The following is a 26,427-nucleotide window of genomic DNA, read 5'->3' as shown; positions in this document are numbered from 1 at the left end:
TCTGCGTCCTGGCTTTTAGCGCCATAATTCTTTAATTAAACGGGTTAACGATCTGTCTCAGGCTGACGGTGATCTGGAGTGCGAAGACCGTGTGTTTTCCTTTTCCGAACAATCGTCTTGCGATTTCGAATGGGCCGTTCATTATCGTATTTGTTTCTGCTCGAGACGACGAGTACTATCACGATCCATGCCCCCAGGTTACCAACCTGCAGGAATCCAGGGACCTCGGCAAGCTAAGCTTCGGAGCATGGGTTACGAATACCCATGTCCGGGATGGATGTATAAGCATGGCGCTAAGTGTGCTCAGTATACTCCGTACGGAGTACGGAGTACTCATATTCGATATTGCTGGCGGAGGACACACACGAGACGATACAATGGGTTAATTATCAATCATCAAGATCCCACGTCGTTGTCTCCCTCCACCATGACGAATCGCACAGAACAGGCATTGCTTCAACGATCTACCATGCGGACTGTGTCCATACTTGTGAGGCCGACACATTTCTGAGACTAAAAGAATTAGAGGTAGAAGACTCCGGGTTATGGATGCTCCATCCAAGATTCGAATAGCACTAGGAGCCCCGTACATAACGCTACTAACACAAGATAGGGACCTATAGATCCGGAATTTTCAGCCAGTATTAAGGGCAGAAAAAGTTATCTATCAAGATAGCTGACGAATCAACCCAGAGTGCATATGCCAACAAACATGTGAGAAAAGGTCCAGGGTAGTCTAAAACGGGCTCCCATAAACCTCAGCAAGCCAAACCAGGGGGAGAATTACGCATGGGTATATCGCTTCAAAGTGACAAATACAAATCTCGGTAAACTCGATGGGTATCTATGAATCAACAATTGCAACGCCCTCTGACGAGCCATAAACCGGCACATGCTGGGGAACTTCGTCTTTCTGCATTCCAAGCATTTTCCATGCGCGGTCCATGGCACCCGTATTCCTCGAGGACAAGAAGCTGTTACCGCTATCCACGACAGAGGATTGATTAACCCTGTGTTTTTCCAAACAGAAAATTGATTTTTTCCATTCTTTCCGTCCTCGAGCCCGTTCTTGATGTACAATTTCATCCTTCCATTGACTCCACTGCTCATACTGTTCTCGTTGCTTTATCGCATGGTATCGCACCGTAGATTTAATGGGTCTCCACGCCAAACGATTAGAACCGTCTGCCGGAAGACTAGATTTTATATCGACGAGCTTAGATTCTTTCGTCAATTTGACGAGGTAGCTCAACACATCTTGACTCTCTGACGTTGGCAAACGCTCACCCGATCCGGAATGAGGAGTAACTTTGGGGCGCACCAAGGGTGTATCGAGCCAAGACTGTATATGGTTCGCTCGCTGCACAGAGTATGGATCTAGGAGATGTGCTCTGCGGTTATCATCACGCAGGAACCGCACTGCAGCTTGGAGACTGGCAACCTCCGCGCGAAGTGCATCATTCTCTCGAATGACGGATAGAGATGCTGCAGCGTTCACGGGTATTGTTCCGTCTGGGCCGACCGAACTCCCATCAGAGCCAGATGCTCTCTTCAATTTCTCCCATTTGTTCCGGTAATCGTCCCGTTCCTTTGCAATGTTTTGGATATCTCCCGATTGCCTATCCATAATGTCCAGTAACTCCACTTCCTTCGAGTGAGACGCTTCCAATTTGGACTCCATTTCTTTCACCAATGCCGCTTTCTTCCCAGCTTCACGCATTCGAGATTCCAAAAGCTCGATCTTGATAGTTTGCTCCTCAAACACTTTATCCTTGAGGCCCAACGCCGTGGATGCTTCATTGAGCTCACTCCTAAGACGACGGAGCTCCTCCTCGGTATCCGGTGACACGGTTTGATTGGATTTAAGTTCTTTGGCGCGGGATATCCATGGAGCAGGCAGGCGCTCAAATTCAATAGTCTGAGAAAGATCGGATGAGACGGAGCTGGCTTCATCAAGGTATCCCCCTAGCATACGAATCTTGTTTGCAAGGAAAGAAAGTGCGTCACTGGTGTCAAATTGGGGCGCGGATGGTTGGCACACAGACGCAACAGTCTGTGCCATCGAACCGACAATCTCAGCATACGTGATGGGCTCCGCACGACCCTCCTCAGTAATAAGTGGAAGTAGATTTTCTCCTAGCTGTCTTGCAACTTCCGATATCTCCTTCGCAGCTTGTTCCGTCCTCTCAAAAACTTCCGCAGAGAATTCTGACAAGGACAACGAACTTGATCTTAATTCGTCAAAAGAGCGAGTGATTTTCCCACTAATGACCTTAGAGCCTCTTGCCTGTCCGGCTAGTGTATCTATTTTTTGAAGCAAAAATGGTCCTTCCTCGTCGTCCTCTTTTTCAGGCAATCTGGTCTGGAGTACCAGCTTCAAGTGAGATAGCGAGGAAGCCGTGTTTTCCATATAAGTTTGTGTCAAAACGCATTGCATATAAACCTCATCAGCGGAAGCTGCGGTAGACGGAGGAATGAGGGTCTCCGCAAGATGCGAAAGGAGCGCGATGGACCGCTGGAGCTCTTCTGCGCATTTCCTTTCATTCAACTCGCTCCTTTTTAAATTCTCAATCGAAGTGTTCAAAATCCGCTCAACAGGATCGAGCTCATAAAGGGCGCCTTCAAATTTCGCAAATTCTTCACTTGAGCAGCCATGGACAAATTTTACAAATCTCTCACACAGTAGCGATATCCATGTGAGTTTCTCGAGGAGATCATATGCTGTGAAACTATCGGGTTCCAACGCGACAGGCGAGGAAAGTTCCGCTACTCTTTCGCGCACAGTATTGCCCATTAATGAAGACTTGAACCCGACCCTTTTGAAGCGGAGAAGGGCTAGAATTGGGTTCTTTTCGGTGTCAAAGTATTCTGGCAAGTACTCCTTCATGATAGCTAAATGTTGTGCAGATTCTTCGGCTTCCATTCGACCCAATTCCAAGTCAATAGTCTTTACTTGTGCTTTGGCCGCGGAAGCCTGAAGCTTGAGATTCAAGTCAATCATGGCTCTAGACCGGGCTGATAGGTCGTTCGCTTCCGTCTCCGAGATTTGTTGAGAAACGCGCATATCTTCTAGGTCGCTTTGGAGATTGGTCACTAGTTCTCTGAACTTTGACAAGGTATACTCTAGATCTTCGATGACCTCGTCTTGATGGGCGATTTTTCGGTTTTGCTCGTGATAAATGCTGTCGCGATAGTCAAGTTCATCCTGTAGCTGCTTCTCAGTTTCCACGTGAGTGATTTCAAGCTCATCGCTTAGCTCCTTCAGATTCTCCAGGTCCTCTATCGCAGCCTTCAACTCGCTGATTTGCTCTTGGTATTGCATATTCTTTTCGGAGAGTTCTTCAATCATTTCTTCGGCGCCCAAAGCCTCTACTTGCTGCTTCAGCTCTTCCATGTTAGCCTCTGTTACCGTCAACTGCTCTTTTGTGCTCTCATATCTGGCCTTGAGGGCAGCGTAGCCCTCTAGATCCTCTTCGAGCTCCTTTATCTGACTTTTCAGGTCTGCCTCTTGCTGCTGAGTCATATCACGGAGCCGTATCAGAGCCTCACGTAACCTCTCGTTGGTCCTTTCCATCTGTAACCATCCTTGGCTCGACCTTTCTTCCGGACTTGTCACTTGGCCTAATTCTTGATTCTCCTCTCTCAGAACCTCCACTTCCAGCTCTAACTCTTCAGTCCTCATCTTAAGGGCCTCATATTCAGCCTTAATGGCTTCCGCGACTTCTTCGGCCATCTCTCGGTCTAGGGCAGCCATCTCTAGAATCGAATCATGTTCAGCCTGGAGCCTCTCAATTTCTTCGACCCTTGACTCAGCCTCTTTTAGCTGTCTGCGGAGATGTGCGATTTCCTGCTGCTGAGGCTGGTACTTAGCTTGTAGTTTCTGAATAATTCCTTCGTATTTCTCCTTCTCGGCCTGTATCGTCTCAAGCAGTTGCATTTTCTCTCGATCTTCTGCGCGCTTCTTCTCCATAACGCGTAGCTTAGCTTTCAAATCCTCAAGCTCCTTAGCAACTGAACTACTGTTGGAAAGGGACCGACGATGTGCCGCAGGAGAGAGTGACAAACGGGAAGCGCCTGGGGATTGAGAAGCGTCATGGCTTGAATCGAGAAACGAAGAGTCTATCCTCACAGAACCCTCGTTCGTTTCGCTTGACGGGCTTCCCGTACTCTGTGGACTCGCTGATTTTGCTGCTGTTTGTCTCAGGGACATCCGCTTTGCCGGGGAGATGGCACTCGAGCGTGGTTGAAGTCCTGGCTTAGACAACCTGTTAGGAGTGGCCAATGGTGATTGTCGAGGTGCTTTGGCGGCAGGTGTAGTTGTAGCTGGGGGCGGCATTGATGCTCGGTTCGGTAAACCTGGTCTGTTTTTCGGGGTTGAAAGAGGTGGCTTTGAGATAGAGGGAGTCGTTCGAGATAGAAGAGCGGACTTTTCCGACAATTGATTTGTCGGGGATTTCGTAGGTGACTAAGTAGAAATCAATTAGTTGCCGCCATTGATCATGCAAGGATGGAATAGTTTACCCGCAGTGAACGACTTTGCGCTGCGAGTTTAGAAACCGGTGATGGACTGCTAGTATTTGAGCCCTGCCGTTTCACCGCAGTCGTAGATAGCACGCTTTGCCTCCTGGTTCCAGTCTTACTTCCTGCCGTAGTGCTGGGGGCCCTGCCCCTGATATCCTGCGACAAATGTTTTGGCGGTGGTTTCGCATCCTCTTTTCTCGGCTGCTCGAGAACCGCAGTAACAGCAGTGGGACGAATGAACATGCCATAGTTCTGCTCGCAGTCAAAGTAGCGTTCTCCCTGAACAGCTCCATCGTTCTTCCCTGTCGGCTCTTCCAGCTCAATTCCAATCCACTCTCCAGGGGCGAAATGCGTTGCTCCGATAAAGCGAATTATGGCGCGTCGACGGTCAGGCAGGCTGATAACTTGACCAACAACCTGGCCCGCCATTGTTGCATCCCTCGGTGCCAAAGAACCACACGGCTAACGCGTCGGTTTTATCGACCTACCTCCCAGCGTTGCTTGTTTCATGCACGATAACATTGGAAGTACCTCAGGCACCCCCTAAGCCCAATCTGGCAAAGCGCCATTAGCGACCGGGAAGGTTCCAATTCCGATAACTGACATGCCGCTTTTGCTTCGTTGATTAAGCACTCACGAAAAGGCCCCGCTGCTTTTATTGTAACACTATGTACGTGACACATTGCCTTGTCCGGAGCAAGCCACCAACATTCGACAACCAAGGGGCTACCTCCGCAACCCAGCTACCCCTAACTCACCCCTCCCTCCTCTCCCAAAAAAAAAAAAAAAAAAAAAAAAAAAGGTCCCATTCCTGGGGGCCCTCATCCCTAGGATGGCTAGAAATGGGATATAGGCAGCCTGTGATGCTGCGGCTAATACATAATTACAGGCGGGGTGCCAAAATGCCGAGACGTTTAGCACCAGATGCTCGTGGTTTCGAGCGAAATCTCCAGTCGTGCTTGAGCCGTCTCGCTTCAGCCCATGGGCCGGATCGTGGATGACCATTGACAACGCGGCAAGTGACAACAAAGTGACTCGTGGAGCGGCATCCAGGCTCGTATTCAAGCTCGAGAGAAGCGCAACACGGATGTCGGCGAACTGGTTGGAGCCACCTGTGCGATTTTTTCCCATTCCGTTCGCTTGGCTTCGAGTTGAGCGGAGCCCAATTCGGATAGCCCGACGTGTCGCGTTGCCGAAAAGCTTCAGCCTTACAGTGCACTTATGTATCCGTATTGTGCGGAGGTCCAGCGCACATCAGGACCCTTGCATCGTCCCATTGGCCGTTGTTGCAACAAAAGAAAGCATTCACGCAGTACGGAGAACAGAGTATATTTCCCAAAAATCCAAATCCCGGCAGCCGAGATGATAAATAGGACCGACATGCCCTTCTCTTCCGCCGGGATGCTTCAGGCATCGACTTGACTTCGATTTTGTTCCATTTTTATTTTATCTCAGTGGCTCACCTTTCGCTCGAAGATGTCGAACCCTTGGGCAGATACTCCGCTCTCTTTGATATCTGAAACCGGAATCAAAGGTCGACCGGATATCCCTCTAGATCATGCCGCAGTGGAAGGGGCTCAGAAGATGGCTGCTATACATAACATCCTTCTCAGATCTTTCAATGCATCCTATAATCAGTGTCTCGGCGTGAAGCGGAACACCAAGGAGGCTAGCGACTTCTTAGTCTTCAATCAGGTCCTGTATGAAATGACTTCACACCATCACCACCTTGAAGAGACATGTTTGTTTCCGGAAATCGAGAAGTTCACGGGAGTCAAGGGCCTCATGGATAAAAACATTCGGGAACATAAAGATTTCGAAGGAGGCCTTGAGAAGCTCCGTGAATTCTCCTTTAGCACCGATGCGAGCACATACGACGGAGAGGCTCTGAAAGCTATCTTGGATATACTGGGGCCCGTCTTAGAGAAACACTTCCATGGGGAAATTTCCACCTTTCTTGATCTAGCAGAATATGACTCGAAAGCAATGGCGAAAGCGTGGGATTTGGTAGCAAAAAAGGGGGCGTCTAGTACGATTAAGTCTAGGTAACATGGCTCCATTGTTTGTCATCTATTGTGCATTACCCCGATCACGCTTCATTTATTGACCTCTTCTCGCAGAACCGGAGTAATGATTCTTGTCTGCTCGGACAATACGTTCGCCATAGATGAGAAAGAAGGTGGCTACCCACCGTTTCCGGCCTTTGTACCATATTTAACGAAATGGGTATTTCAGTGGCGGCATGCCGGTACTTGGCATTTTGCCCCGTCAGATGTATTTGGCAACCCTAAACCGCTAGCGTTTTTGAACCCTAAGACGACATGATTAAGCAGCGCCGCTTGCTTCTTTCTTGTTTTGGGGAGCGTTGACCCTTTTGGAATACTGGTACTGGATTGAGATTGGTGTGGAAAAGTGTATAATAATGTGGTTCTCTTGATTGATGTCTAACGAGCCGATCCCTTCGATATGACACTTAACTGCCCAGTGCACATAAGACTTATAATGCCTTTATATTCTCACCGATCTTTGGTTTGAAAAATTGCGGAAACAGTTCCCGTAACTCTTCGAGATTTCTGATCATGAATTTCGATGCCGGTATTGGTGGGACCGGGAGGCCTGGCTCCACGAAATGAACGGTAATCCAGCCGCGAGCCTGGGCATGTCGACAATTCAATTGTGAATCATCTGCAAGAAGCTGATTAATGACTGAATACAGAGTGGATTGGAAGGAGCCTGCAGAAAATTAAAAAAAAAAAAAAAAAAAAAAAAAAAAAAAAAAAGCATAGATTTTGGGGTTGCAATCCTCACCAACAAAGAAGCACTGGTCAATACCTGGCGCATGCGCCTCCCTTTCCGCTTTCTCGAACATTTTTGCATGTGGTTTGCAAATGAGTGGTTGTTGAGCATAATCACAATATGTGATCCCCTCAAAAAGGTCATCCACTCCTAAAAGTTTAACTACCCTTCTGCCATGATTGATATAGGCGTTGGTAAATAGCCACAATTTGACCTTCGAGGTGTCAAAATCTTCAAGAAATCGACGCAGCGCCGGGTCAAATTTCAAAATAGAATCAAGCGGGAGAGCATCATCCACTCCGCTATTAAATTCCAATGGGTCAATTTTATGATTCCGCGTTAACCCTTCTATCGCAAGGCCATATTCCTTGTAGTATTTATTATGAAGCATAACCGCATCGTCGATACTGAGTGATAGGTGTTTGGCAAAGAATTGATCTGGATATTGGCCGGTCAGAAGCTTGTCTTCCACAGCTAGAAATCTCGGATTACAGACCGATGAGCTCTTGCATTAGATCATGGATTTTACTGTCTAGTGATTAAGAAAATTGTTAGCTACATGAACCATCAAAGAGGAAGAACCCCGCTAAAGGCTTACCACGGGAATATAGCTATTCCAATCAACTCTCCAGTCAGCCTTAGAACAATCACTTGCTGTCATCATAATTGCCTATGCCAAACAAAAAGTAGCCCAGCATTGCTCCTGGTTTAATGTGTGCACACATACACAGTTGTCAATATCAAAGAAAAAGACAGGGCGGGTATCTTCGCTACCCCGCTGTTGGTCCATGCTATACACAGAGACGGTAAGAGAGATCCCTCGAAGAAATTGCCCTTGTGTTCGACGTGTGGAAATGCAGAAGATGGAGGATAAGCAACTGATTCGGGGGAAGAGGCATTTCTGGTATTCTGGCTTTTCTTGTCTATTCAGTCCCGTTCAAGTTCCAGTTGATGCCTTCTGCTGTCCTGGTACAAATGCTCCACTATATCTATCAGTAAGTCCACAGCCGCTATGTTTCATGGAGCGTGGCTTGGCATTACGCTTACGCATCCTGTCTGCTGTCTTGCGCAGAGGCTTTCATGGCCATTACAAGACCATAACCACCCAGAACAGCTTAACATGCAGTGTGTTTAACAAGAGGTGCAGTGGCCTTTAGCACTTGAGTCTAATCTTTCAGGGGGCTCTGACGTTTACACTAAGGCCAATCTGGTTTAGTGCATGTAATCATGTTGGCTGCACACGCAAAACGACTTTCTTCACATCTTGGGCTGGGGACACAACATCGATTTTCTCAAAAGGTCCCCGAGACAAAAAGAACACCCAGCTACCCATTTCTTGCGAGCGAGAGATAGGGTGATGCACTGTTTTAATTGCCTGTGAGAATTGTTAACCTACACAGCTGATTAGCCACCAATGATCGCGTCAGAGTTGGCCCGGAAGCCCGAGCAGGGCCACGGCAGCCCATTGTCGGGCTCCAAAGAGATCCTTGAGTACGAGAAAATCTTGAATATTCGGGACCAGATATTCTCTGGAAATCACCCGCGATTAAAGGTTCCTCAGCATGTCATCCGCAACTTCACTCCTCGATCAGTTCAAAGCCCCTCAATACCTACTACTCCCTCCGGCCCAGCAGAGACGGCGACGGCCGCGCAGCAAAAGGAAAGCCAGCTGCCGAGCAGTGTACAGAGATCTCCTCCAGCGAATGAATCTTCAGCGGTAGGGACAACGATAGCTGGCAATGGTGCTTTTAGTCATTTGTCTACTACTTCTGCTACGAAACCAGCTTCAGAAATTGACCCTATTTTCTTAACTAAATCTGATGATCTCATCAGAGCCGAGATGCAATTACAGCGGCAGAGGATTGAACGTGCTCTGCGTGACCAGGTGGAGCAGAGGAGGATAGATGCTAAAACAAAACCTTCACCACAAGAACTAAATCCTGATTTCGATGTTGCAGTGGTTTTTGCAAAAGCATTGGAACTTGTTAAGCCAGTTTCAGAGATTGATACAGAAGGGGCTAATGGGAACATTGCAGCCAGTGATTCCTTTGATGAGAATTCTTTCTATTCGAGTAGAGCCCCTGATTCTCCGCAGAACGAGCCAGTAGTGGCATCGCCTATCACCGAACGACAACCCCAGCCGGTGCTCATTGACGACGCGGTTCCTGATACTCATGTAGCTCGTCATAATGGTGGACCTCGATATTTGGATAATGGGAATCGGAACTTAGTGAATTTGGAATCACATCCTCCGTCGGGACTGGCTGAAAAAAACATACCTCCAAGGAGCACCGATAACACGCCCGTCCAACCTGGTATGCCACCAGAGAGACAACAGGGCCGTGAAGAGCCAGAGCCATTTGAAGAACCGGAATATTCGCCGCCTGGCCCTACTACTGTGGACACCCAAAGGGAAGGTGGTGCTCATCCACCTATCTCAGAACGGGCCAATGGGGGACACGCTCATCGTGTGCCCACCCAACCTCAGCAGGACTCCCAACGGCATCAATACCTAGTGCAGGATGTGAGAGTAGTCAGAAACCATATTACATCCCCTGCCGCCCCGCAACCATCAAGGGTGTCACCGCTTGCAGTGTCAAAAGTACCAGGGACCCAGCGGCAGAATCGCCGTCAAAGGAAGGCGGAGAGAAGACTGGCTGCCCAGGCTTCAGAACGTGGCAGCCCTGAAGCACCAGTGCAACCAATAGTTCATCGTAAGCGTCGACGTGAACAGGAATTCAAAGATAGTGCGCGCTCTATGGAGGAGAGAAGACCGGCGGTGTCGCCAGATATTCCTCACATTAAACCAGAGCCCGTGTCGCCACCTCCATTTATTGAGGTGCCGCCGGCGTCATACCTGCGATCCCACGCGCCCCAAAGTGGTAGTACATATGTTGAGATTGATTCTCCCCGGTATACCCCTGTTGGCGACCGACGTGAAAGTGGTGGCCGCCCTAGCTATTATGATGAAAGGCACGCCAGAGGGTACGAGATGGATGGTTCTACTGACGTGAATATCACGCGTTCGTCCTCGAGATTAACTTACAAGAGGCCTTTAAGAGAAGACCGCGATCTTCGTCGGGTTGCAACCATGCAACATGCACGCCAATCAGAATATGTTCAGGATTATCCCGAGCCCATCCCCGAGACTACGCCACGTTATGTGCGAGCGGCCTCCTATGCTGTGACAGATCGACCGGTGCAGGTTCAGAAACCAAGGTACTATGATGAGCTCGCTCCATCATATCCGAAGCCATACAGTGCAAGTGTCCGTCCCGCCTCTCCAAGACTACGCGAAGAATATATCGAAACCCATCCCGAACCCCGTTCTATGGGGCCTCCTCCACAACGCAGAATTGTTATAGATGCTGAGGGAAATAGATACTACGAGTCTCTGGCGCCTTCGTCCAGAATGCACCCTCCATCTACCCGGTTGGCGCAGGCTGAGGCATATGATGAAGGGCCACCCATTCGCACTGCACCCGTTCGAGCGATGTCAGTTGTCGGGAACACATATCCGGATCACAGATATGCTCACGACATGCCTCCGCCAGTCACCTATCGACGGGTCCCTGAATATACGCGAGTGGCACCGAGCGAACATGGCGTCTACGATCGAGAAATAGACGACAGAGCTCGAGTGCCTCGCGGCGCAAGTGTGCAAGTTATTGACTATCCACGTCGTCATCCAACATATGTCGAGGAACCGGCGTATCCGAGGGAGGAACTGGTGAGAATGTCAAGCGTACGACCACCTCCAAGCCGCTATGAAGACCCCGTAGAACCGCCGATGCGTATGCCGAGCGTCAGGCCTGTTCGACGCGAGGTGAGCGTGTACATTGATGATGAGCCTCGTCAATCCCGAGAGTACGCTCCTGTGGATCACGTTAGTTACCCTGCTGCCAGGCAAGCGAGAGAGGAGCGTTACTATGATGACGAGGACACTGCGAAACTGGATCTTGAAGGTGGTCAGGGGGTGATTAGGAGAGTTTCTCGAAGATATTAATCCTGGGTATGACCATGGCTCTTAGTGACAACAATCACTGTTCACGATATTTCCTTGTTTCTCCTTTTGATGGGTTAGTTTTGATGTATGGTTCTATGACGCTTCTAGTACCTTCTTGGCGCCTTGTTGACCTAGCCAACCCCTTTTTGTGTTTGTGTCTGCGTGACTGGGGGGAAAGCTACAGTGGTTACTTTGACATGTATATTTGTCTTCTGCGTCTGTTTGACCAGAAAGCTGTTTGAGTACTCTGTATTTAGAACACTGGAAACATAGCTTTTGTTTTGGCGCTGAATATAATACACGGGTCAATGTTAAAGTTCATTGACACTAAGTGAAGCCAATTGCAATTACCATGCACATCGCTGTAGGGCATTCGCCGGGTTTGAGGAAGATTATATAATGTCAATTCCTGTGATGATCTGCTTTGCGCATCCGTCTTCCAAGAAGGAAGCTGGGCGTGGGATACATTATTAAATGCATTCGTCTACTACGTACTGAATGCTATTACAGTTCTAAATTTGGTTCCACACTAGGATACAGTGGAGACGGACCGAAATAACCTAAAGTAGGGTCCTCCTGCTTCGGATTCGGAAATCTCGAAAAAGGGTCTTCATCAGCTGGGCCAAGTCTCGGAAGCTGTGTGCGAGAGAACCGGGAAAGGGGCCCTAGGAGCACCCGCAAGGGAAGTGAGATGACGTGCTAGGGAGTGTTGGTGGTATCCCATCTACGTTGCGTTGCCCTTGAGAGTTTTGAGGAGACTCTATTAGGGGGAATTTTCACATGGCACACCTAGGCATCACATTTCGTTCCGCCATGGTCCGCGAGGTGGGGTGGAGCTCACCTGGGAGGATTGGAGCCGAGGGAGGGCTTGTGTTAGTTTGAATCTCATATGAAGCATACATCCCTAGCCGGAAAATCAGGGCTCTGGGCCTGCTAGCCAAAATTATTTGTTCGCTGGTGAGGAATAATTGGAGGGGGGGCGCGGCCTACCTAGACCGGGATCAAGTTAGGAATTGCAGCTTTTAAGAAATGAAGAACAGCTTGTCCAGGAAGAAAAGGGAAAGACATGCTGGTTCCGTTTTGGGAGCAAGCAGCAGCAAAGTGGGCCGGGTGCTCCCTCGAAAACACCGGGCGGTTCGATCAGTGGTTTTTGTTTTGAACCCGAGAGAGAGTGTGTGCCCTGCTGGCAAGTTTTCCAGTTCGTCCGGCGCCCCGAGCTTGATTCACCGCCGTGGTCTCCGTGTTCGCCCAGGCAAGGGATGGATAACGTCATATACTGGCCCCGGCGGAAAATCAACCTCCTTGCATTCTGGAAAACGGGGTGTAGGACAGCATCGCAGGGCCGGCAGACAGGGCCACCTTCTGCCGGCAGCAGACAGCTCCCGGCCTGCAGCCCGACGGCCCAACTGCACCGGGAGTGTCGCGAGAGGCAGCTCAGGGCTTGCTCCGGCCGTCGCGTCGTCCGTGAAGTTCGCCCAGCGGCGGCCCGTGCACGTCCCGATCAGGAAAAGGCACAGGTGGTTAGTCCCGATCGGGTCTAGCGCGGATTCAGAGGCTCATGTAACTGAAAAAGGCCGCTAAAAGCCTCAGCCCAGCCCAGGCCTTGCTTCGAAGTTCCCTCCACACAACACCCTCCAGCACCTGCACTGCGACGGGTGCTTAATTGCCGGTTCCCAGCGCTCCACGCCCACGCCCACGCCCTCTCCGTCTTCCTCTCCCTTCGTCTCGCCTCTTACTCCTCTCCATCTCTCCCTCGACGTGGTCGTCGCGGGTCTGTCGTCGCCCTTTCCTCTTCTCCCCCGTCCGCCCTCTGCGAAATCCCACCCTTGGAACTCCCCCCGTCCACCGCCTCTTCCACCCTCCCAGAGTGCCGCTGAGGAGCGGGATCCCACGCTCCAAACTGGCACCATGCATAAGATCTCCAATTTCACAGGCCAGGCACGCCATGGATGGGAGCGGATGACCCCTGCCTTTGGCATGTCCCGTCCTCAGCATGACCTCGCCGGTTCCCATCCCTTCCGAAGGCCCGTTCCGCCTGCCATACCCTCTCCCCCGAAAAATGATGCCATGATAAACCTCTCCTTCAACGTCCCGTTCTCCTCGAATCTCTCTGGTCCGGACCCGGACGACGTCCTGCACTCGACACCCGGTGCTCTTCAGCGGTGGACCTACCCGGCCGGAACGCCGGAGGGCACCCCAACCCATAAACTTCCGGTTCACGCAAACCACATCGATTCCCTGAGAAAACTGTGTCGACAGATCAGCGAGAACAGTTCAGGTCGCATTGAGGCCACTGTCACATCATCAGAACCCAAGGCCCTCGCCTCGCTCCAGCTAAGGCCACAGGGCCTTGTCACCAATGTCTGCATCTCTGGTGAGACTGATCTCGTCTACCAAATGAGGGCGAAAATTTTTAAAGAGACGCCCTTTGCTCTGGTATGTTGTGCATGGATGACTTTCTGGCCTTTTTCCTTTATTACCTTTTTTTTTTTTTTTTCGCGATTTTTTTAATTTTCTTCCTCCCCCCGGGGAAACTTTGCTAACTACATATATAGCGGTGCGCCACAGTTGATATTGATGTGAACCTTGTCATGGATTCAAATTCCAACGCGATCAAGCAGAATGTTTTGAATCACCTTAACACGCTAGCAAGCTACACTGGTGTGGACATATTCTTGCTTAGTCCAAAGATCGTCGACGCTGACAGCGCTATTGTATCTTCATATGGATATTCGACCGAGAATGGGATTGATAACCGCTTTAGGATCGCGATATATGGTGATGTTGAGAGTGTGGAGCATGCGAAGACTAGAGTTTTGATCATGATTGATCAAATTGTGAGTTGATTTCCATTTAGATATTGTGCTCAAGCTCGGCTAACAAATTAAAGCTTAAACGACAAGTTGATGTTATGAAGCTTGAGCTGACGATGCATACCCTGGTCTGCGGCCGCACACGCCGAAACATCAAACTTATTGAAGCTGCTACAGACACTGCTATCTACTTCCCACCCTCATTCCCGAACGTTTATGGATACACGCCGCCTGGTGCTTATAGACGTGCTGATGATGAACTCTACATCACAGGCACTAGCCAAGAACAAATCGGCAAAGCAAAACAAAAGTTACATGAGTTGGTTCGGGGCGTCAAGGTCTATGTCAAGGATGTGTCTGTCACTCCAACTAAAATTGATAGTATTTTGCTTGATCGCCTGGACAAGGTTCGCAAGGTCATGGAGGCAAATGGATGCTATGTCCTCTTCCCTCAGCTTGGCAGTCAACACAACACTATCCGCGTCCAGGGAACAGAAATCCTGCAGGTAGAACGCACCATTCGAGAGCTGATGGCTCTGGTAAGCGCACTGTCCTAATTGTTTTATTTTTATTTTTTTTTTTTTCCCACTCCGTCCTAACTCGATGCAGGCCGGCCAGTTCTACGGCGCAACGTGGTGGATTATCCTTCCAGATAATGCGCCTCAGATGCGAGTTCCGTCCCCGTCGGATATCCGAACCATGTTATCCGATATTTGTGCCAATTCAGGTGCCGATGTCAGCTTTGATAAGTTGACTTTCACCATCCACGGTTCCGATGATGCTGTCAAGGCGGCTATGATGGTTATCCACCATATTCCATTTGTCAAACGTTCCCCACACCAGATGCGAGTGAAAATCGAGCTTGCCAACGAACATAAAGAGTTTGTCAGCGGCAAGAAGAACGGGAAAATTAACAAGATTATGGGCCAAAGTGAGCAACTCCATTCTATTAATATGCTCAAAGCTTGTGCTAATGTTTCTCAAGGCAACGTTCAAATTATCTTTGATGGATTCAACGAATACAACTTCTATATCGATGTGTGTGCCAGCCAGTATGAGGCAGCACGCAACGGACTTGACTTGGTCGAACAAGAAATGCCAGCATCGATATCCTTCCACGTGCCCGATCAGTATCACAAACGTATTATCGGTATTGGTGGCCAGCACATCCAGCGCATCATGAAAAAATACTCCGTGTTTGTCAAGTTTTCCAATGCCATGGATCGAGGTGGTGTCAACAAAGATGACGATGACATCAGAGTCGAAAACGTGATCTGTCGCACACCCGCTCGTAATGCTCAGAACTTGGAGCTTGTGAAGCAGGAAATTATGGATATGGTAGAGAAAGTTGTATGTGATCATCGATTGATCCTACACATGTCGCTGGGCTAACAGACATCCTTAGGATGCAGAATTCGTCTCCGAAACTGTCCTTGTGAATCGTCTCTATCACCGGGAACTCATCGCTCGAATGAAGGAGATCGATGAGCTGGAGAAGAAATGGAACTGCAAGATCGACTTTCCTAGCACTGAAACGGCGAGTGACTTTGTCACCATCTCAGGCCCAGAATACCAAGTCCCACAGGCCGTTGATGCCTTTTTGGTATGACCTTGATGAGTTTCGATTTGTATTTGAATTATATAGCTGACCGCTTTTAGGGAATGGTACCGGAAACGCACGAGATCTCGTTCCAGGGTTCCGAAGAGCTTCGGGAATTCTTTAAGACTACAGAGTTTGCGACTGAAGTTCGAAAGAAGCTTAAAGAGCAGTATGAAGTTGACGTTACTGTTGAAGCGACTGGAGAGCAGCCTTCTTCCGAAGCCAACTCACCACCTCCCGAGGACAGGCTTGTTCTTGGTTATACACGGAACAACGCTGGTGGATTGAAGGACGCTATCGATTTTCTTGTCTCGAGGCTTGTCTCGCATGGGCTTGATGCGACCACCGTCAAGGGATCTATTCCTCGACCAAAGTCAGACTCGTTTGAAGAGTCCTTGCCGTTCTTCGACTCCAAGCTTTTGCAGCACGCCCCCGCTCCTCTCGTAACCGATTCTCCCACACGCCCTAATTTCTCGGATGACGCCAGTGACCGAGGTTCGATATTTGAGCGTCTCCGCAAGCCCGGCAGCATCTCTTCGTTTTCATCGTTTATCGGTCGCAAAAACCACTCTGGCTCCCCCGGCTCTTTCTTTAAGCACGCATCCAGCAATGCCTCAAAGGCATCGCTTGTTTCCATGGAATCCCGTGATAGCGGATATCGCAACCCGTGGAATGACTCTGGCGTGAATCTTCCGGAAGAAGATGTTTTCAACGCCAGCAACGCGTGGCCATCTCGATTTGATAGTGCATTTCCCTTCGGTACCGCCCCTGGAGACATGACTCCGCGGCACGATCTCCGCGCATCTTTTGATAGCGGCCGTCCTAGTACTTCCAATTCTACTTCTGGATACCCGGCTCCTATTGGGCCACCTCGTTAAAGCACGGATCTTATTATCGGAAAATCAGTTGTCAGCAATATACCCCTTTGACCAAGTTTGCAATCGTTTATATGATACCACATTGAAAGTCAGTCAGAAAAGCAAAGTCTACAGCTAAGAAGGTCAGCCGGATGGGAGGGATGAGGTAAAGATATCATGTCGGTTTTGCTAAAAGGAGTAGTCGGCGGCGTTTATCCCTCGTTTGTTGTTTGATTCCCAACTTTTATTTTACTTTATCTCTCTAGGCCATTCATTTAACTGTCGTATCTTACATGCAGCAATTATCTCCCTCTGAGCTATTTCGTACGTGGTTTGTGTGCCTTTGCCTTAACGGTCGATGCTCTTATGGTTTTTACGGGAGGTCTAAACTCATATCTCTTTTGAAAGTTATTTTGAACCCCGCAAATGATACCATGCTCTTCTCCCTCTTTTTGTTTTGCTCCAATGAATGATTTTCTTGTTTTTCTTTTTTAAATTGTTCTTACTTCTATATTATTTCTCCTCTCTTGCTACTCCATTCCCTTTTACTGTTTTTGCCTCTAGGAAGCAGGCAAATAAGGGTGAAGCGGGGGACGAATGATCTACGTGGCGTGAAAGTGGGAAGGGGATGATGGGATGAATGGGTGGATTGTTGTTGAGTGGCTTTTTCTCTTTTATCTTTTCGGCTGAAAAATATGTTTTTCCTCCTCTATCTTAAATTTGTTTTTATGTTTCCTTAAATTTGAAGATTATTAAACAAAAATTCCTGTGAAAGCAACAGAAAAGAAATTCACATTGATTATTCTTCTTTTTTTTAATTCTTATTATTATTCTTTTTTTTTTTCCACTTCTTCAATCTATATGTTTGGGACCATGGAAGTTTGGTTATTTGATTGAAGGAACATAATATTCAGTTCGACAATCAAGGGAGACTACAGAGTATCCTGGCCCTTTTCTGTTCCTAGACTACCTTATACATAGGACAGGTATAACATAGGTAGTTTTAAAAGCAATGTTTAGCAAGGTTAAAGTGAATTATGGTACTTAGTCTGCATGTTAACAAGATATTTCACAATGGGTACAGGCGTTCATTATACGCGCGACCTTGCGCAAACCAGCAATGCGAATTCAACCATTTAGGAACATATGTAAGAGGAAACACTGGGTGTATCAAACAAATTTGCTCTACTGTACGGAGTGTGGATATATATATACCTTCATTTCAGAGAGAGGGAGAGACCAAAAAAAAAAAGAAAAATCATGCCCAACACAAATGTAAAGGAGAGACCAAGAGACCATGTATGAGATCGACCAGCTTTCAAATAGCACAATAATACAATGCTCCATACAAACACCATAACAAGAAAGATAAGTGAAACAAGATAGCACATGTATTATTAGTTCGTTGAGGGAGAAAAGGACTGAAGAACATGCTTGATTAGAGAATTGTGCTCATTGTCCAAACAATTATTATTCAAAATGATAAGGATTATAATTTGTGCATGCTGAAAATAGAACAAAAGATTCAAGAAAAATACCGAGCAAATATTTGCAATTGAACTGCTTTTTAGAGTTGGCCTGAAAGAACTGCTTCAGTCGCTACAGAAGTAAGTTAGTATTTTGCCAGAACAGCCATATTTCTCGAGCTGGTTTGGAAGGGAACTTACCAGAATTAATGTACGCTCGTTTTGCGTCCAGCGGGATGTTAAATCTCCGTTCAAGTTCTTGTTTGACGCTCTTCTTCGTAACGGTCATCAAGTCAGCCGTTCTCAGAATGTCTCTGATCTCGGCTAGCAACGCATCGTCGGTCGGAAGACCGGCGAAGTCAGTCATTTCGAGGTCTGAGCCACGACCGAGGAGTTCAGAAGTGGGCAGAGATAGCCGCGAATGGCGGTTGTAATCCAGGTGAGAAGCTGGTCTTGTGGCGGGATATCCATATTCCGACATTGCTGGGTGGTACGACTTTGTTCGATAGGAGTATCCAGAGACTTCCGACTGGTCATCACGATGCGTCTGGGCTTCCCAGAGCTCAGCTTGATACTCCTCCCACTTCTTCTTAGGAATTGAAGCTGGATCAAACTTTCCCTCATCCGTGATAACGACCTTACGGCCTTTCTCACCAGTGACAATACGAGTATTACCCCATGTGAAGTCATCCATATGCCAAAAAGCATAGAGAGGCAGACCCAACGAGAACACAGGCATGGCAAGGAGATAAATTATCATCCATCCTACCATTTCCCATTTGCGGCGGAGAATGAAAATAATAGCCTGCAGACCGTAGATCGCTCCGAGCAAAATGAATGCTGTGATTGGAATGATGCCGGTGTTCATAGCCAGGAGTACAATGAGGTAGACAATATAGGCGACGGTCACAGGTTGAATGATTGTACTGAGAAGATCCACAAAAACAACAAACCTCATACTGAAGCAGCAGAACCCGCACAGTTGTTGCAGAGGAATGAGCTCGATCAAGTTGTGGACAGTCGAATTGATCCATCTGCGACGTTGGGACAAGAAGACGGCCCAGCTGTCAGGAGCAACAGTCCATGCATGCGCATTGAAAATATATTTGGTCTTATATTTCGGATGGTGCTTCAGAAGTAGGGTGGTCAGATATCGATCCTCTCCCAGATGGAGCAAGTTTTTCATGTGAAGCGTATCAACACGAATCTCTCCATAGGCATCTACAACTTCCTTGCTGACGAAGAGTGGCTTGCCTGTATCGGCGGCACGGATGCGGTACATACTGAAACAACCTGGTAAACAGGTCACAGAGCCAAAAAGACTTTCGAAGGCTTTCGTCAAGTTGTGGGAGATCCAGTATTCGTAGACTTGAATCATCGTGATCATGGAAGATTTGGCGTTGTTAAGGGCTGTCTCTCCGCAGAGTGCAATCACTCTCGTATCATGCAAGAATGAGGCGACCATTCGAGTAGCAGAATCTTGCGCAACAACGGTATCCGCATCAACCTGTAAGATAAACTCGTAGAATGTCGGGTTTACACCAATAATATTGCGGACCTGATGATGCATTTCCAGTTCAAGCGGGCTCATCGGTGCGTTGTAATGGACGCGGTTGAGGAAGCGCATCAGAAGCATTTGAGAATCACGTTTTCCGCGGTTACCAGGTCGAGAAACCTCAGACGGCTTGCCAACTTTAACCACTACCAAAAATGGAACAATGTGACCTTGCACTTCGTACAGTCCGGAGTAAACCTTGCCCATGTTGTGCTGCCTCATGCCTTCTCCTAAACTTTCAAAGCTGAGTGGTTCGGGGTCAACAGTCTCTGGGACACCAAGGATATCAAGGACGATTCGAGGCGTGGGGCGGTCATTGCCCTGTCCAATGATCATACCGTCGCAAATAACCACGAGGAGCTTCCGTTTATCATCGTATTTCATCCGGGCCATCGAGTCAATCGCACGACGGAGAGACTCCTCATCTTCTGTATACGCTGGTACCTGGCAAATGATAAACTTATCAAGGTTTTCTGGGACATTCTTTCTTCCAAACTGCAATGCAGCCAAGAACTTAAAACCAATGATACTCGCCAGGAGAGCCGAACACGCAAGCACAAAATATTGAGAGAAGAGGCACTGCGTCGAATTTCGGGTGTCTAGGGCTCCGACTTTGAAGAGGTTGTTGAGGCAGACTTCCATATCGTAACGCAGTGTGCTGCTGAGGGGAAGTCTGTTGAAGTACTCGGTCAGATCATGCCCGGATTTTTGCTGGAACAAATCGACAACTCGGGAATCCATGAAATCCACGTCGACACCTGGTTTCGGTTTACCGTCTTTGTCTCTAGTAATTCGACCTCCAATCATGTAGTCAGTGAAGTCATAAACCACCCCATTTATGACTCCGATGTACTGAGACTCCTTCTCAGCAAGCGTCTTGAGATGGCTCTTAGTGTAGCCAATCTCTCCTTTTTTGTAGTTTGCCCGTAGGTATCGCATTTGCTGAAAGTACCAGGTTGGTCGAGTATCATTTCTGAAGTGTCTGAAGTCATGGTACAGGAAATTTTTGTCGTTTCCGCTAACAACGTTCGCAGAACCCGATATATTGGTGGGAGTGAAGTCGAACAGCACTGAAGGATCAATGGGCCGTTGTGAGCCGCCTTTACCCCGACAAAGCGCAGAAACCTGCACAGGGAATAAATGCGTAGCATCAATTCCAGCATACTTTATCAGCGCCGATCGAGGAACAATACCCGGGTAATGGGCAGGTATAAAAGAGCCCAAGTCAAATACTTCTCCTCGAATGGCGGTATATGCGTTATGGTTGCCTTTCCCATCGTGAGACGAAAGTTCTTCAGCGGAGAAAACGTGTTGCGTCGGACAGATCAATCGCGGGAAAAGGATAATGAAAAATACCACAAAGCCACAGCTCAACCATATAAGAAGGTTGATAGCGAATTTTTCACGCCAAGCGACACGCACGTCCTTTCTCTTCTTTCTCCCGACCCACTTGATCAAGAAATCAGGGATATAAAAGGTCAACAGATAAACGAGCGCAAGCCAGCGTTTGCGGCTTCCCGAGACGATGACGTCCTCCACTTCAACCATCTCTTTCTCGTTGCTTCGCTCTGCCATTTGCTCACGGGTTTCCAAATTCTTGAACATATCACCTGAATTAAAGGCAGATGCGCCAGCATCCGACCGTGCATCCAATTCCCGGCTGCCGAAGTATCCTTGCTTATCATCCCCGTATATAAACGCTCCAGGGGTGGAGTCTCCAGAAGGCAAGAGACGGACTTTGGAATCTCCATATTGGTTGCCGCCAACATGGAGAAGGCCATCTCTGCCATCATCAGTACCTTCTCCACTATAACTTGGAAGAACTCGCTCGCCAACTTTGGCCAGATCTGCCCAGCATCTTTCACTCAGGAAGACACCAGTGCTGCCAACGCGTGCCTCGTTGGTTGGCCACCTCTTCTCATCAACGATGAGCTGCGACTTTTCCTTGTCACTCCCAACAATGATCGATTCTGCTTCTGCAAGCCCAAGGAATTCAGCAAATGGTAAGAATACAGAGAAGTCCGCATTGCGGAGACGTTGGCTGATCTCGGCAATCCCCAACGTCTGCACTTGGGTCCGGACGCATTTGCTATCAAACTGATTTGCAATCCGCCTGTCATTTGGCTTAAGGCAGAAGACAAAATAAGGGTTCACATTTGACGCTGATAAGGATTTGGTTATATTGTCAAGAGAAGCGAGGAACTGGCCAGCTGCGCCCTGTTTTGGAGCACCAGCCACCGACCCTTTCTTACTGCTAGATCCGCCCTTCTTCGTACTGGTAGACGTACTAGCAAAGTCATCGGTGTCGTCAGCTTCGGACTGAGATCCAAAAGACGTAAACCTTGAAGGTCTGCTCATTTTCCGCCGTGCCATGCTCGGCATTCTCAATGGTTTCGAGCTGACTTGAGCTTGCATGATAGCATTCCTTTCCTTGGGATGGTGGATCGTTTGCAATGCTTCTTGACCGAACAGTTCCCGAACAAATCCACTCTTCGTAGAGCTAATGAGGTTAAGGAGGTCGCCAGATACCAGATCACCATTTTCTTCAATTAGGCCCTTAACGGGGTAATCAACTTCCCCTGCAAAATGCCTCACTGTGAATACAGCGGCAGCGTTTTGCGTAGCAAAGTTGCTGCCTGGGAGAATTGCGGTCGAGCTACCAACAGCTATAGCTGGGTTTTTATTCTCGAACCGTTTGCGAATACTCTCGAGGAACTGCAAGTCGGTTCGGGCGCGCTTGGTTTGATCGTCCAAAATGGAGAGGAGACCGTTGCCGTGTTTCAAAAGGCCCTTAACGGCATCGGAGTTGTCAAAATAGCTGGTTGCTGGGACGTTGACCTCTTCTGTTTCCAACATATCTGCCTGACGCTCAAAGAAGTTTTGCAAACAATAATGATAAAGGGACTCGGTAGCAGCATTGTTCAGCAATTGATCCAAGGTCGAATTTGTCGTAGACATCTGGGCAAAACCAGGGAAATCAACAACGGAAATGGTGTTAGCCACGGCATCCTCGGCAGCGCAGATCCGCTGATTGATGTTTTCAATCACATAGGCAACTAGAAGAGCATAGAGTGTTCTTGCAAACCCATCTGCGTTTGTTCGGGCGCCCTGGGGATCAAGCATAACGGTTACCCGTTCTTTATGGATTGTCTTCGTCTTATATCCCAAACTTGTTTCAAGTTCATCGACACTCAGACCAAGGAAGGCGGCAACAATACTTAGAACATCCTTGTTTTTGACGACGGTGATGGTCTCACCGCCCTCGTGCGAATATCCACCACTTTCATCCGCCCCTGTCCTCGTAGCCTGACCTGTGGTGAATTCAAGTTGTCCGATATGCAGGATACAAGCCAGGATTTGGCAAATTTCTGCGATCTCGCTTCGGGGGAATTCCAGTTTCCGCAATGCCGTCTTAAAGTGCTGGAATCCTTCCGCATCGTTGATTCCGACCTTTAATTGGGTCGGGTGGCCGAGATATCGCCAGCGCTTGTGTGACGCTTGGGATGAAGATCGCTTGGTTGGGCCACTCGAGATAACATCGCCTGAACTAGAAAGACCTAAATGTGTCTTTTCGGCCGGACTGGTCCCCGCCAGAAGGTAATACAAAACATGAAAACTTCGCTCTCCCGTAGGAACAGACGCTATTCTGCTCCGCTCCAGCCGGTGATCCAAAAGCTTCCCACCAATCAAAGTCGGATTTACGGTGGACGATGCATCATATTGTAGCTCGAAAAAGAGACCGGCTTTTGACGCAGTTGGCGTAGTAACGGTTTTTGTAGTTGTCAGTGTGTCAAAAACAAATGCCGCAAGGGACAACTTGGTAGATAGCGGGGTTGAGGTGAATGAGAGGAGCGAAGATAACAGGTGAGATCGAATAGTTGTTTTGCCTGAGCCAGATTCACCTCTGCGACAGATCAGCATCGCAAAAAAAAGTGTGTTAGAAAGAGGGAGAGAGAGGGATTCGACGTCGAGAATATGTTGCGAGCACCAACTAGGGATACATACAGGAAAACAACAGCTTGATTTTCCCCCCTTGACCCCAATCTTGTCCAGGCTCGCCTTGCCAAATCCTCCGCCTCCCCCATGGCGCTTCCTTCCTTGAGTCCATCAGGACCTTTTGTTGAGGATGTATACGTATTCAGGCATATCAGAGCATGCGAAGAAAGGCGAGCTGTGGGGAGGGAGACATGGAATCTAAGAGATAGATGATATAGGTCAGTAAAAATTTGAACGCACAACACAACTTTGAGAAACACGATATCATCTCTTACCGGCTGGCAAGGTGGGCCGTCAGTTGAGTGTCGGACTGCAGGTGATGGGGCAGCGAGGGGAGAGACGACTGGGCATGGGACGGGGCCGCCGCCATGGTAAACTACAACCGTGGTGCTCCGCGGATTTGGCACGAAGCTAGGAACAACAACGAAGAATAGGTCTGCTCAACCGCAAGAACGGCGAGATCGGGACGGAAATCTAAGCAAGAGCAATGGGTCCAGGCATGAATGACGGGAGGGCTGACGACAGGCGCAAACAAGAAAGTCACTGCAAGCGGAGCCAGAAGGGCCAGGGAAAAAGTGCCAAAAGAGAAAAGAAAAGAAAAGGGAAAAACAAGGATGAAAATGGGTAGATGTGAGAATTGAGTGACGGCTATCGAAAAGCAACCCTTGGAGAAAGTAGAACCACAAGAGGCCGTCGAGCGAGCGGTGGTGCTGCTGGGGACTTTTCGAGTTTGAACGGACAAAGCAGCGGGAGCGTTAACAGAAGCCACAGTAACGAGTGAATCAAACGATGGGAGGGTGGGTGTGCTCCGAAGGGAAAGGAAACGAGTGCCCTTCTGCAGAGAAAACCACGCCGGGGATTGCGATGTCGTTGGAATGGAATAGTCGTTGTCGTCGTCGATAACGTGGAGGACAAAACTGGTAAGATGTAAACTCGCCTTTGAAACCGGTATCGATACCACATACCAGAAAGTACGGTGTCTTGAAATTTACGTTTATAACTTGGATCTACGGCGATTCCATTGGCCAGGCTACGCGACCGTCTTTGGAAACAAGGTTACGCTAGTACCGTACCACTCGTTCGAGTCGTCATTACGGTTCGGGGAAGGAGGAAAAGAAAAGGACATGAGTTAATCGAGAGAAAGCGGAGCCGCGATCGACCCATTACATTAGCTGGGAGGGTCGAGCAGACAGAGGAAGACAGCCAGTGCAAAGAAAAAAAAAAAAAAAAGCTTGCAGCAGATTCTCTCTTGGTGGTGAGCAGCACCTGATCTGCCCTAGAGAGACCATTTCTTTTTTTTTTTTTCTCTTTTTTTAATTTTTTCCCTTTTACCCCCCCCAGCGCCGCGGTTTGAGGTGCTGGCATTGGCCCGGCACCAGCTGGCACCAACCAACAAGGGCACACAGGCACAGCCAGCCAATTGACTCTGCGCTCGCCACCAGAAACCGCCTGCTGGTCCGTGCACGCCATTCCGGACCCTTACTTTCCGCTTCGGGAATAGTGCCGGGATTTGGACCAAGACCACCAATCACAGCCCCCGCATTTGCTGATGTCAGCGGCCTCTTCCCACGCCGTTCACGTGATCCCCCCTTTCCCCCTTTTTGTTGTATTTTGGTATTTTGGTTCTTTGTTTCTCCCCCGGCGAGATCAACTTTGCGGATCGAAATTAGCCAGGGAGGCGTTTCATCGTCCCAGATCATCCCAGGATCGAGCCTGAAGAACCCGTGCTTCCCTGCACAGGAGAACTATGAAAATTTTTACAGCTTATAAACGAATGACCGTGAATTTCTTTCCAGCGAGGCGAGGGTTGGGAGGGTTTGTGAGACATTGAGGGTTGAGATGGTGGGATGGGTTTCCCCGAGGAGCCACCCAAGGTCTGTGGAGCTCGCAGCCAACTGAAACATAAGACTTTCATGTGCCCACTCGATCCGGTTTTGCAGAGACGAAGAGCATGCGGGCTTGACCGATTTTCTCTGGTTTTCCCGCCACAACCCTTTTGTTGTTATATTTGGACACACCTTTTTCAGAGATCTTGGCGGCTCAGCCTCGCTTGCGGTCCACGGAGTCGACGAATTCTTCAGGATTTCCCGCCGCTGTCAAGTGACGGGTCTCGACGTTGAATCCCAACTGACTCGCATCAGCCATATCATCATCCTCCTCTGTGATTCATTGTGGTCAAGAAAAAGAAAAAAAAGGAAAAAAAAAAGAAAAAAGCCCATCGACCGCTCCGATTAGGATTTCAGGCACCTGGTATTTTGGCTTATGTAACTATATGTACTGTAACTGTTCGTATGTGTAAATACGTGACCTGCATGCCGTAACGCAACAAGTACCAGAAGTGAGACAGGCCTGACAGGCTTCTCGACGAGCAAAGGATCACCGTCAAGAGCAACATCAGCAACCTTCGCTGCCCTGTCTGGCCATCCTGAATCTTCCTGTCTTTCGTTTATTCCTTGCTGCTTACCTCACTTGCTTTGCTTCGTTGAGTAGAGCGAGGGAGACCCTGAGGCTTTTTTTTTTCTTCCCCCGGTTTGTCTTTCGGCTTCATATCACCTTCGTTTTTTTTTGTCTACGTCGTTGTAGAGCAGTCGAGATATGCCCTGGCTGCCCGCAAAGAAGATCTATCACCCATAGATCTCGGAAAAGTATCTACCGCAGACCTTGCACCGACATCACCCTTCTCTATCCAGTGGCCGGTTGCGGAAACGCAACTTCCAAACCTCCCCCCCAAAAAAAGGGACAATCGTGCCACCCGTTTGATATTCAACCGTCATCGTTATCTGAAAGGAAGACCGCCCGTTTCGTACCAACCGAACC

The 26,427-nt window shown here is 48.6% G+C and overlaps 6 protein-coding genes across 7 annotated transcripts; 3 read left to right on the top strand and 3 right to left on the bottom strand.

Moving 5' to 3' along the window:
• Positions 1–563: 563 nt before the first annotated feature.
• Positions 564–4,950, bottom strand: CIMG_05030 (dynactin; the record flags this gene model as incomplete). Its single annotated transcript, XM_001245588.2, has 2 exons — positions 564–4,465; positions 4,522–4,950. 2 exons carry the CDS (start codon positions 4,948–4,950, stop codon positions 845–847), a joined length of 4,050 nt encoding a protein of 1,349 aa, XP_001245589.1. The 3' UTR covers positions 564–844.
• A 569-nt stretch (positions 4,951–5,519) lies between these two features.
• Positions 5,520–6,846, top strand: CIMG_05028 (uncharacterized protein; the record flags this gene model as incomplete). Its single annotated transcript, XM_001245586.2, has 2 exons — positions 5,520–6,566; positions 6,642–6,846. The coding sequence occupies exons 1-2, from the start codon at positions 5,998–6,000 to the stop codon at positions 6,844–6,846; spliced, it is 774 nt and encodes a 257-aa protein (XP_001245587.2). The 5' UTR covers positions 5,520–5,997.
• Positions 6,847–6,893: 47 nt separating this feature from the next.
• Positions 6,894–8,253, bottom strand: CIMG_05027. 2 transcript variants are annotated; one of them, XM_004446085.1, is made up of 5 exons: positions 8,045–8,253; positions 7,916–7,928; positions 7,814–7,849; positions 7,330–7,755; positions 6,894–7,206 (listed from the first exon to the last, which is right to left on the bottom strand). In XM_004446085.1, exons 1-5 carry the CDS (start codon positions 8,105–8,107, stop codon positions 7,019–7,021), a joined length of 726 nt encoding a protein of 241 aa, XP_004446142.1. In that variant the 5' UTR covers positions 8,108–8,253; the 3' UTR covers positions 6,894–7,018. The 2 variants fall into 2 exon arrangements, with proteins under 2 accessions (XP_004446142.1, XP_004446143.1); XM_004446086.1 differs by having other exon boundaries at positions 7,916–8,236.
• A 344-nt stretch (positions 8,254–8,597) lies between these two features.
• CIMG_05026 (uncharacterized protein) lies at positions 8,598–11,664 on the top strand. Its single transcript, XM_001245584.2, has 3 exons — positions 8,598–8,694; positions 8,745–9,034; positions 9,151–11,664. The coding sequence occupies exons 2-3, from the start codon at positions 8,880–8,882 to the stop codon at positions 11,321–11,323; spliced, it is 2,328 nt and encodes a 775-aa protein (XP_001245585.2). The 5' UTR covers positions 8,598–8,694; positions 8,745–8,879; the 3' UTR covers positions 11,324–11,664.
• A 918-nt stretch (positions 11,665–12,582) lies between these two features.
• On the top strand, positions 12,583–17,356 carry CIMG_13410 (KH domain-containing protein; the record flags this gene model as incomplete). Its single annotated transcript, XM_004446084.1, has 8 exons — positions 12,583–12,843; positions 12,914–13,759; positions 13,879–14,160; positions 14,214–14,675; positions 14,746–15,067; positions 15,122–15,486; positions 15,542–15,739; positions 15,796–17,356. 8 exons carry the CDS (start codon positions 12,583–12,585, stop codon positions 16,612–16,614), a joined length of 3,555 nt encoding a protein of 1,184 aa, XP_004446141.1. The 3' UTR covers positions 16,615–17,356.
• Positions 17,357–17,660: 304 nt separating this feature from the next.
• On the bottom strand, positions 17,661–24,479 carry CIMG_05022 (chitin synthase 5). The gene is made up of 4 exons (XM_001245580.2): positions 23,886–24,479; positions 23,620–23,808; positions 18,261–23,518; positions 17,661–18,192 (listed from the first exon to the last, which is right to left on the bottom strand). The coding sequence occupies exons 1-4, from the start codon at positions 23,978–23,980 to the stop codon at positions 18,161–18,163; spliced, it is 5,574 nt and encodes a 1,857-aa protein (XP_001245581.1). The 5' UTR covers positions 23,981–24,479; the 3' UTR covers positions 17,661–18,160.
• Between the last annotated feature and the right edge of the window lie 1,948 nt (positions 24,480–26,427).

The sequence above is a fragment of the Coccidioides immitis genome (genome assembly GCF_000149335.2).
Source record: "Coccidioides immitis RS genomic scaffold supercont3.4, whole genome shotgun sequence".
Classification (NCBI taxonomy): Eukaryota; Fungi; Ascomycota; class Eurotiomycetes; order Onygenales; family Onygenaceae; genus Coccidioides; species Coccidioides immitis.
The sequence above is the reverse complement of the archived record's forward strand: the minus strand, read 5'-3'. Positions and strand labels throughout refer to the sequence as shown.